General features: G+C 36.5%; 1 protein-coding gene across 2 annotated transcripts in view; it reads right to left on the bottom strand.

Moving 5' to 3' along the window:
- Positions 1-12,410, bottom strand: part of LOC128022239 (immunoglobulin superfamily member 21) — a 194,442-nt gene that overhangs the window by 74,665 nt on the left and 107,367 nt on the right. For both annotated transcript variants that reach the window (XM_052609590.1, XM_052609591.1), the window contains exons 3-4: positions 7,020-7,141; positions 1,023-1,141 (exon numbers count right to left, since the gene is read on the bottom strand). In XM_052609590.1, coding sequence (XP_052465550.1) covers positions 1,023-1,141; positions 7,020-7,141 — 241 coding nt within the window. The remainder of the gene's footprint in view (positions 1-1,022; positions 1,142-7,019; positions 7,142-12,410) is intronic.

The raw sequence follows: 12,410 nt of genomic DNA, 5'->3' as shown, positions 1-12,410 counted from the left end.
AGGCATCAATCATAACAGCGTACTAATAAATAATCCATTTGTGGAGCCTGGTTTGGTGATAGAGAGAATTGCTAATAGCTCAAACTAAACAGCCAGTCATCTGACAAATAGCTAAAAATAAATAAAATAAGAAATATACTATGGTTAGAAATGACAATTGTACTGTAAAATAAAAAGGAATCTTTGATCATTATAATAATATAATTAAAATATAAAGTTATTTAATTTAATTACAGCCTTTGCTTTGATAATAGCGCGCAAACTATATCACAATTATTGTACAGCCACATTTATTTATCTTAATATTTGAAAGTTATTTACATTTAAAATGATTCCATAGTAAAATTACAATCAGCAAAGCATTAGATAATGTTCTAATACGATTTGTTTATGCCTTATTTATGAAAGTTTGGGAAGCTCCTATATACTGCTACCACAAAAAAAAAAATTAAAAGAGAGATGGGAACATGCATACGACGATTAAAAGCAAATCAGCTCTCTTTGTAATCTTTGCATTTTTATCGCCTCAGAGTTTTCCAAATGATGCTTTGCAGCACAGCATGAATATAAGCAGTGAATGGGGAAGTTCAAAGTGAAGTGTTGTGAATTACACACAAACACACACACAGACGCTACCTCCCATTCAAAGGTCCTTATCATATGGAGACAGTCAGCCTTAATGAACAGCCCATTCTGGCCCAACTTGCCAAGCTCTAACAGAGAACATACAACAGACTTCCAAATAACAAACACAGGATAAAGCACTTCACAACCTCAGACAACGAGTTAAAGGACAACAAAAAAGATTGTGGGTCAGCTTTTGGATGCAACTCTGCCACTTTCCTCTCTACTACATAATGGCAAAAGTCGATCTGAGCAAATTATGGTCCACTTAATCTTGTATATACTGTAGAGTTACATCCTCTTGTTGGAAGATGGTTTTAAATTGGTGTTTGCTGTTCTACAAGCCTGATGGAGAGAAAATACAGAACAGAAAATTTCAGCAGTGCATTTATACTCACACATGACCGTAAGAAAAACGTTCCCTGATGCCAGGACGACCTTCTCCCGTGTTGCTCGGTCATAGATTCCTACATGGCATTCATAAGGTCCGTTGTCTGAAATCCGGACCTCTGGAAGCCTGTGAAAAAGATCAAAAGTTTATTAACTGTAAGATATTTTCAGTGATTGTAAATCCCTATTCGGGAGGCAATTGTTTCTCAAATTTAGATGGCAACTCAGAGATAAAACTCATGAGTGCAACATTTATTGTGCGATGTTTGGCTGTGGTCAAAAAAGAAAATAGACACTGAATTTTAAATATATTTCTTCTTGATAAGATGTGGATTCGGACGGCAATTAAATTACCACACGGCCTTAGTGTTTGTCAAAAAAGGTAGGTAATTCGACCAAGGATTTTTACCCGGGTGGTGGGCAAAAAACACTGGCATTCTGGATTTAGACGGCAATAAAATTACTGACTAACCCCTATGAATGTTTCAAATTGCTTAGCTCCCCATGAGAAACTATTACTGTCGAAATCAGACTAAAGACAGAATATAATTATGGCAGTACGCTTCAAGCTACCATGACATCCTGAAACTAGATTCTATTTTTTTTTTTCAAGTAAATTAAAATGTTTTAAGTAAAAACTCATTGTCATGATGTTAAGGGGTTCTGGGTGGATTCTATGCAGTATTTAGTGACATTCTCAATGACCTTCTGTGACATTCTGAACTATAAACATGGTTCAGATTCAATTCAAGAAAAAAAAAAACTTGCTTAGAAAAGTAATAACACATCTCTACATCACTCCAAAGGAAATGCTAAAGTATACAAAATAAGTGTTTTATTGAAACAGGCCGAAGAGTCAAAAGTTTCATTCTGTATTCTGAACAGGTACTACAATTCAAATCAAAGTGAGATTTTCAGCTCCAGGCAGCAGATCAAAATCAAAGACAATTGTCCTTCCTGGCCTTCTGTAGAAGACAAGAGACTGTAGTGAAGCTGAAGCATCTGGGTGTGCGGTCATAGCAATGTGCCAGGCCAAGGAAAAGAGAGACCACTGCCTAAGAAAACAGTCTGTCGGTCCATTTCTGTTGTCCCTGGAGCAGGGGGTAGACTGCTGACGAAGGCTGATTGGGATACTCAGATGCTTGACCCCATGGTCCATTTTTGTTGACCCCCCCCCCCCCCCTCCTATTTTATTCTGTTCCTTTTCTTTGCATCTTCTCTCTCAGGACACCCAATAAAACAAGCAGGAGGCTATATTTCTAACTGCAGTGGCTATTAAATATATATATATATATATATATATATATATATATATATATATATATATATATATATATATATATATATATATATATATATATATATATATATATATATATATATATATATTTATTTATTTATTTATTTATTTATAGAGATCACTCACATGAAAGCAAAATTACACAAGATATTATTATTTGTATTCAGAAAATGCATCTTGAATTTGTATTATTACAATTTAAAATAACTTTCATGTTTTTATTCAAATTTTCTGCAGACACTGCAGTCTTCAGCAGCACATGGTCCTTCAGAAATAATATGCTGGTTTTCTGCTTAAGAAATATTTCCTATTATTATTTTTTTTGTGTATTTTATTTCGGTCCTTTTTTGTTTGCAATTATTTTGAGCCCATGTTCTAAGTTCTGGATATCACAATTTTCTAAAACTCTCATGAACAATAATGATGATGAAAAAATCTCATCCTCTCTGTCTTCGTTTCAGTCAAGTGACCCTTTAACAATCCCAACAGCATCTTTGTGTGCTCGGCACCAGCTGACAATGTCCTGCAGCTCAGCCCCTTTCAAACAAGCAGAAATTGACTGAAACCAAGCTCATTTATATTGAATGAGGGCAGCGGGTGAATTCTCAGCACAAGCGCATAAGCATTCCTTTCATGTACTCCTCTACCCCTCCCCACCACGGCTATCTCCCCCCCCCCGCACCTCAGATTGCTCACTTAGGCTTGATGAGTAGAAACACAGGCAGAGTTAATTGCAGTGCATTCTCCATCATGGCGATGGCAACAAAGCAGCGTTTGTAAATAAAACCGCTCTCTTCACAGATGTCTATCATTTTAATCTGGTTGATTGGCAGTTTTTAGAGTTTTTATTGTTGTTTTTTCTCTCTCTTACTTCCAAGGCTGCTTGACATGCACGGACCGTGATGATTGGATGAGAGGATTGGCTCAAGCTTTGTACATTGGCATTGGTCTCACGTTACACCCTGCAAGTGTCCTCTCTCTGGATGAGCTTTACTGCCCGGGTCTCTGAATCCCAGCCAGCACATTTCTCAGTTCCTGTCTCTCTCAGCCTCTTACCTCTCCTCCCCTCCTTTTTTACGCCTTTTCAACACTCTGTGTCTCTTATTCGCTCATTCTCTCCCCTCTGTTGCATACTTCCTCTTTGGATTGCTGAAATGTTGGCATTGTTGCACAATATTATGGCTCGCCCTGATATTTAGTTCTTCAAAATAACCTCAATGGGATTGAAACTCCAGCTTCTTCTCAGTCTTTCTTACTCTCACCTTCTCTGTATTCTCTATCTCTCTCTCTCACCGTTCTCTAAAAATGTAGATGGATTGTTAATCAGAGAGTAATAAAAAGCCGATTAGCACTAAATCACACTGAGGCAAGAAGGGATATGCCTAGCCAGGTCCTGCCACTCTACAGTATGTGTAAGTGTGTGTGTGTGTGTGTGTGCTGAGAGGGACAGAGCACTCGCTGGCAGGAATATTGCATTTTGTAATTACAGAAATGTGCCATGAATTTCTCAGTTGAGGCCTGTTCTTTGCTGGTATGATGTTAGAATACGTCCGAAGCTGAATTTATGGAGTAGGAATATTTGCAATAGCTCATGTTTTCATGAGTCTTCAAACACAGGTCAACTGAGGTGATCTTTCACTCGTACACTCACTCATAGGGCTCTGGATATCAGTTAAAAATGGTTCACAAACCAATTCCATTCAGTGTGGCAATTTATGCATGAATAGATTTGTTTTTCATGAATGAAGCTCACTTAAGCTGAAAAGAAAAAAAAAGAAAAAAAGAATAATATTGTGAAATTTTACTGAATTAAATGGGCTGCAAAACATAACAACATTTTTACAATCAAAATCACTACAATGGCCTACAAAAAATAAAAACAAATAAATAAATAACACTGGGGGCAAACAAAGGGGCTGCAATATGAATAAAATACAATTAATTAATTAATTAATTAATTAAATAAATAAAGTAAAATAGTAAAAAAAAATAACTGAATTATAAGGACACTAGGGGGAATTTCCAAACTTTCAAATGGGCAAAACTAAACAATTTTGTAACAATTTAAATGCCATTAGGGTGCTTCAGCAAACTTTCAAAGGGCCTTCAACTTTGCAACATTAATAAAAATCAAATACAAAATCAGGATTATATGAAAGGTAATAAGAGGCGTAAACTTCAAAGGCATAAGAGATGCTAAAATGTAACAAGTACACCGCATTATCACACCCAGATTCCAAATTTGAAAACAAAACAGTCGTAAGTCAGTGCAACTGGCATGAACTCAACAGTCAGTGTTGCTCCACTACACAAGTGTCCTCACTTCCAGACTTAAAAGAGACATCACATGCCTCAATGACACACAGCATATTTCATCTTTCCCTTTTAACACTGTTGTCACGTTTCAGTGAAGAGCCATGAAAAAAATCTGATAGATGTGCATTATAATCAGGGGCTTTTATTGAAGAACGAGTTTCTCCTGAAGAGCCCTGGAGGGCCTGGTGGGCGTTAGTGCTTTTGTTTTGGAGTGTAAGGCTGAATGTTCTGCTAAGAGCAGTTTGGTCTCATAGGAACAAGTAGAGAATTGAGGTGTCCATGGTAATGAGAGAAGAGGGCCAGGTTGGAGTGGAAGGGGAGGGTCCTGTGGACCTGTTTAAGATTTGATTGACAGCACAAAACTTTCCCTCTTAATAAACTGGCAGCTTTGTGACAAGGAGAAGCTAGTGAAGAACAAGAAAGAAAGAAAAAAAACCTTACATTATGACTTATATTAAATATTCAAATGGAACAGAATTAATATTTTAACACCTTCAACAACGTAGTGTCCTTAAGGGGGTTTTGAGGGGAAAGTTTAGAAAAGACACAGAATTTCAATTTGTGCTGTAATAACGTCTCATTTGACACCTTGTATAGTGTTGAGTTTTCAGGGAATTCAAACTGTCATGTCAGACAGTCATGGGACTGGAAACTCACCAGAAAATAGCTGTTCAAAATGGAAAAACAAAAGCTTTTTTAATATCCTCCAATACTCCAAGAGACGAGATGAATACTTTAGAGCAGCATGCAGACAGACGAAGAAGTGCTGTGGAAACAAGTGAACTTTTATGGCCCAGCTAGAGGCAGACATGTATATCTCTCTGTTTTCAATTCTAGGAGGATCCTTTTTTGTGCATTAATTTAGAGGCGAAAAGCTGAGAACTGAATTAGAGTGGCAAGGCCTACTGGTATGGCTCCGTGCCACTCTGGAATGAAAATGAGAGTTAATACCTGTGAAATATCATGTCTGGGCGCTCTGGATCTCCCACAGAATGCTGTGTCACAGACTACAAGTGAAAGGATTTGAAAAGTATGTATGTTTGTGTGACATGGAAGCATTTTTTTATGATCTATCTATCTATCTATCTATCTATCTATCTATCTATCTATCTATCTATCTATCTATCTATCTATCTATCTATCTATCTATCTATCTATCTATCTATCTATCTATCTATCTATCTATCTATCTATCTATCCACCAGTAACTGTCTGTCTACCATTCAACAGTTTCTGTCTATCTGTCAACCTATCTGTCTGTCAACAATCGCGACTGCACATGGAGTTTGATGGTCTCTGCAGTTACCATCTTCCTTCCCGAGCATTATGTGAGACTGCGAGGTCAATAAAGGTGATCCCTACTGCTGCTTATAGTGTAACAATCAATTTACTTCCTGCTGGGTAGGAGTGTTTGTCTCTGTGGTTGTGTACCCAGCATACACTCTACCACTTTCCAGGCAAAGCAGGTTGGTATTTTAGCCTGTTTCCTGAAAAAACTCTGCTTGACTTGATGCATGGACATATATGTGATGTAGAGAGTGCAGCTAGTCTTGCAGCAGGTTGAACTAGTAATCAAAACCTTCCTTTCTCTGCTCTTCATCTAATAGTTTGTACCAGATTCTGGTTGGACAAAAAACTTGTATGTTTTGATGAAGAGCAGAGCAGATATGAGAAAGTATTTCTGGGGCTTGCTTTTGCTTTTCTGCCTGAAGCTGAGCCTCAGGTATTAGGGATGACTTGGGAAACACGACTGTTCCTCAGCGGGCCAGCGAAACACAAAAGCAGATGTTTGGAAAGGGAAGGCTAAAGAGGATGCTTCCTGAATGGGGAGCAGGAAAATTGCAACTGAGAGCCCAAAAGAAAAGCTTGGCTTGGGGCTCAGTGGTTGAAAATACCGGAAAGTATTGGAAAGTGATGCAAAGTTTCTTAACCAGGTCATATTTTAGTTAAAGAGTCGAACTTTTTTAGGCCTTCAAGGGACCAGTATACACAGGAACCACAGAACGACTAGATGGAACTCAACAGAATTAAACAGAATACACCTGAGATTCTAATCCCACCCCACACTGGTCTGATTGGTCAATTGTGCAGAGCTGTACATTGATTTAAGTTTAATATGCCAAAGTGTTTTAAAAAATGCAGCACTCATAACACAAGACTGCACAGATGCCCTTCTGATGCACCCAGAAAATAATTAATGCAGAAGGAACCCGAGGCATTTCTCTTTAGAAAACCATCAGGAACTGAACACAAATGTTGCATGTCAGCCTGTGCTACAGTCAGAGTATCACAGCCCACTGTTATATGAATAAAATTAGGCACTTCTGGTGATCAGATCACATAAATATTCTATTTTGTGTCAAATCAAATGACGGCTAGCGGCTCTTACCGGACCGTTGATTGATACACCAGGTCTTCCCGTCTCCGGTAATCCTCCATATGGGAGTAATTGGTATTGAACATAGCATCGTACGTAAAAATCTTCTGCTTAATAGTGCCTCCATCAGTAACCTGTTGAGAAATAAGAATAAAATATTAATAAAATGATGTGTCGTATAATGAAGTGGATATTCCGTAGACCCCTATACATAAATAATGAGATGAGACGGAACAAGAGCTCGATGCCCACAGGCAAAGTTAGCGTTCACACTTTAAAATGATCAGATTGATCCGTTTAGAGTTATTATTGGTATATTATTTAAGAGCTCGTGAAGGGATGAATTTAAACGAGCTCTCGGAGACCTGCCGAGCATGATGAAATCAGCGAGACACTTACACATGTGGCATTAAGAAATTTAGTGCAGCACTATAAGGCAGCGATCTAATGATGACTGAAGTTTTTGCTGCATTTTGTTGGTTTGTGGCACAGGGAAGGTAATGAAATGTGAAGAGATATTGCAGAGGTGAGGGATATTCGCAGCAGCATTGGCTCATTTTGCGTCTTTTCCCCCCTCCCTGACGTTCCTGGCAAATGATGGAGCGTGGCTCTTTTTGCGCTAATATCCACAGGGGAGAGAAAGTCGCTTAGCATCTGAATGACTGCGATTTCTCTTCAGTGCACAGAAAGGAGAAGGAGAAAGAGGGGTGACAGAATTTAATAGACGTGTTAATGCCTGCTGTTGAAGCAGTGGAATTGTTGACGGGACAGGTGTCTTTCTTTCGGCGAACACTTGAGATGGTATCTATGGCCTCTTAATCTGCTCCCCCGGCGCTGTAAATCAGTCTTAGGTGGAATTGCGATTGGTTTTCCTCTGTGTGGGGAACAACAGCACCAGGAGTACAATGTTAAATTGGTTTGATTTAAACAAACAATTCACGCTGCCCTCACAAATGAGTGTAGGATGGCCACAATAACCTCTTATTTCTCTTGAGATTCACGCTAAATGCCCACAGCCACTACAACACACAATGATTCATAATTGCTCAAATACTCTTTAGAAAGGAATTATGGGCGAAATGAACACAGTGGATAAACAAGCGTATAGGATCATGTTTACACAATGCTTATCTGAAAACTCACAATAACAGCGAGCTATTCCAGAGCAATTCCAACAAGATTTGATATATTTTAATACACCTGGAGCAAGAGTCCTTTTATATATGAAACTGTGTGGGTTAAGAATATTTTTAGCTTTACCATCTCTTTATGCACATATATTGAAGTCTGTATTGGAGTTGAAACGTTATTTTTCGTGAAGCAAATACAGTTTACAGTGTTTTATTTTATATTTCTTGCTGAAATGTATATTTTGATTTTGAAAGAAAGAAAGAAAGAAAGAAAAAGAAAGAGGAACAAAACGAAATGATGAAATATTTTAAAAATTATGGTATTTAAAAGGCAAATTCAAAAAATTCTTTATATAGTATATATATATATATATATATATATATATATATATATATATATATATATATACTGTTTACATCCTTCCCAAAATCTTTCCACCATTGTCAGAAATGTGATGACTACGGTTTTTGATGAATATATCCCTACGTCTCAGCAAACAAGTGTGTCTGAGAAACAGGTCAGCAAAATGCTGATTTTGACAACCCAAGGCATTTTTAAGTGACACCACTTAAAACCCATCCATGGAATCCTTCAGCATTGCACTTTGAGCACAACAATCCCTCTAACCATCTGGCTTTCTTGTAAGCATGCAAGGATGCAGCTGCTGTGGCTCCCTCTACGTTCTGCTACAGGTTTACAGGGAAGTGGTGAGACTGAAAGGTTGGTAACTAAAAGCAAACCTGTGTTTCATAGTTGCACGTTCCCCTCAGGTTGATCCTAGTTGCTTCTGTAGTTGACTCCAACAATGCTTTAAAATGTTTTAAAAGATGAAATGCAACATTGTTTCTGTCTGAAATGTCTTACAAAACATAAAGTGCTCCCAGTTACTGAATACAGATTCCTTTGATGGATTCAGCTCTTCAGAGTCTTGTTATGGACAGCCTGAGATGGGTCTACCTGTATTTCTTTGAATGCAATCCAGCAACCGTTTAAAAGATTTATGAAAAACTGCATTCTACCCTTTAATGTACAACCATGTGAAATCACCTGTATCTTGTTTCACAAATCACAATGAACTGCATTAGAGAAGTATACAGAAGAAAATATAAAATTAGAAAATTGAACATACTATATGAGCATTTATTTATATATATATACAGATACATATATGACATTTCTTCTTTTTTACCCTTAAGGAGACTCTGAAGAAAAATGTAAATCTGTAATTGTGGAGAGACACAAGGTGAAGGGTTTGCTCTGTTTACAGGCATTATGAAATGAGAGGGTGCTCGTGTTTATTCAAGCACGTATGAAAATATTCGATAAGCAGCAAGCTAAAAACAGTGAGCACATGATGAGTGGGAGAGGCAGAGTAAAGGTTCTGACATTCTCTCTGAAAAACAGAAACGTGAAATGTGCCTTTTGAAAAAATAGACACTGCCACCCACTTTGCCCTCATGACAAGAGAAGAGGACAGTAATGAGAAATGCTGTTCAACGGAATAAATGAAAAAATGAAATCAACTAATTAATAAACATGATGTTTGAGAACGTCTCAAGACCCTTTCAGATCAAAATGTCATGTTGTCTTGTTCAGTCATAACTTCAAAATATTTTTGAAATAAATTGTATGCAATAAATGATAACACTTTACAGTGACCTTTCTTAGTTATCCTTAGTTTTAATGCATTTACTAATAATGAGCAATACATTTTTTCAGGATTTATGAATCTTTGCTCATGTTAGGTATTAAAAATACACGTTCATTTTTAGTTCATGTTAGCTCAGGTGCTTTAAATAATATGAACAGATACAACTTTTGATTGTAGGAATTAATATGTGTTGAAATTAACATTAGGATTAATTAATGCTTTAGAATGTTTTTTTTTTTTTTTTTTTTCAGTGTATGTTGTTAACTAAGGTAAACTAAGGACGTTTATTGTACCCAATAATTTTGCATTGCATTGTAAAAAAAAAAAAAAAAAAAAAAAAAAAAAAAAAAATTGCAAATAATAATAATAAAACCATTCATTACTTCATATTTTTTCAAATAGTTTTACACATGTTTGATGCAGGGGTATCCACACTATACTGTCAAAAAAAAAAAAAAAAAAAAACAGAAAAAAAAACGAAACGAAATGGAACGAAATCAAAAAGGAAATCAGAAAAAAAAAATCATTCTTTAAAAATATTAAAAATGCCTTTTGCTAATACAGATATACATCTTGAATACATTACACATGCATACTATATACTGGTCTACACACACACACACACAGGAAAAATGTCTAATTGAATCTAAAAAGCACTGTTGAAGATAAAAATGCATATGGCTGTGGTGATGAAGTTAACGAAAGACATTTAGCTGGCTTGTTCCATTGCGTACTCATACATGTTGGCCTAATAAATTCACTTCTTAATCAAAATGGATCTGAACGCCCATGCGAAAGGGCATCCATAATGGATGATTGTTCGCTCTGTTGTCTTAATAACCACCTCTGCTATGAGAATGTGGAACAAGACAGACAAGACAACAGGAAACCAGATAAATGTGCTTTTATTGAGGAAAAAAGCCCACATGGTGGAAACATATCCAGCGCGGGGTAGTTTATTGAATCTGTTTCACACATTACCGCCAAGACACGGAAGTACAACAGTGGCCGTATACCATCTGGAGAGGAGGAAGAGAATCTGGGTGGGCGAGAACGATCTCCGCCTTCTAAGTCTTTCTGTGTACCCACAACAGACTCTAACAGTAGGGTACCTGGAACCTCTTTCGCCTAACATATTTACTTAAAGAACCCCCTTTTATTTAAAAATAAATATTGTAATAATTAAGTATCACATTTGCATGTTCATGGTTCTGTGGCATTGGTTAATTGTCATGACATGCAGGTAAAAAAATTTATATAGATAGATAGATAGATAGATAGATAGATAGATAGATAGATAGATAGATAGATAGATAGATAGATAGATAGATAGATAGATAGATAGATTAGTAGGTGTTTTATTTTGATGAATGTTACTTTAAAATGATATTTACTTTTTTTTGTTAATTCCTTTTCTTCCATTTAAATTTCATTTTAGTAAACAAAAATGCATGTCTAACTTTACTTAATATTTTACATTTTATTAATCTTTTCAAATGTAATCAAATGAACATCTAGTGTTATTTTTAACAAACAGGTGCTGCTGGTTTATAGTTATAATGATTTAAATAAAGTATTATTGTTATCATTACTTTCATTCTGAAGTACAATAGTAATATATTTCTGTCACAGTTTCATCAGGCTAAACCACTTTTTTTTTATCGACAGGTTGTGGTGAAGACCTTTGAGTATATATGAGTATATGATATGACAATATAAGTTTTATCAAATGAAATAGTAATATGCTGCATCATGGAAATCGTAGGGCCCTAAACTAACACTTACATTCAAACTAGCCTCAGACAGGAGAAACATATTCAGATTCATTCTCTGGCAAACATGTCTGAGCTTTAATCAGTCAACTTTGATCAGTGCCACCTTACAGAGAGGAGCAGCCAAGCAGGAAAACAGGATCAACAGGGGTTGGAGAAGGGTGCAATCTACAAGGGTACAAGTGGGTAAGGCTGAGGATCCCTGCCGAGTGTAAACAATGCACGCCATCTGCTGCGGTTTCACATGGAAGCCTTGGCCTTCTCACACCTTCACTCAGCTCATTTCAGCAGAGTGGCACCCCATCCCTCGGGCCTAACTGAGCTGTGGTTATTTATAGAGCATTCCTGAATCCCTTTCTGTAGCCCGAGGACACACATACACATACACACTGACATAGACACTCAATGGCTTAATCCGATCGTGACCCTTTGATCACTACCACAGTCTCACTGAAAATGATGTAGCAGACCTCACATACATTTCAACATACTGTTTGAACACTGATTTACTTTGGCTTATCCAATGCGTTCAGCTGAACGGAGACAAACTCAAAGCTGCAATGATACAAAACAATGAATATAGTTTTATTAATATGTAACTTAATATTTTTATGTAGCAAGGATGTATTAAATTGGGTACCAGTATAACATTATAATGTCACAAAAGATTTAAATTTATGAGCTTTAGCATTTATTTATGAAAGAATCCTGAAATAACTTTTTTTAATATTGAAAATAAATTGTTTCTTGAGCACCAAATTGAATCGAAATCGAATGATTTCTGAAAGATCATGTTATACTGCTTTTAATCCAATAAATGCTGCCTAAATGTGCATAAGAGATTTTCTT

This window comes from Carassius gibelio, chromosome A11, assembly GCF_023724105.1.
Source record: "Carassius gibelio isolate Cgi1373 ecotype wild population from Czech Republic chromosome A11, carGib1.2-hapl.c, whole genome shotgun sequence".
Lineage (NCBI taxonomy): Eukaryota > Metazoa > Chordata > Actinopteri > Cypriniformes > Cyprinidae > Carassius > Carassius gibelio.
This window is presented reverse-complemented; position numbering and strand designations above follow the sequence as displayed.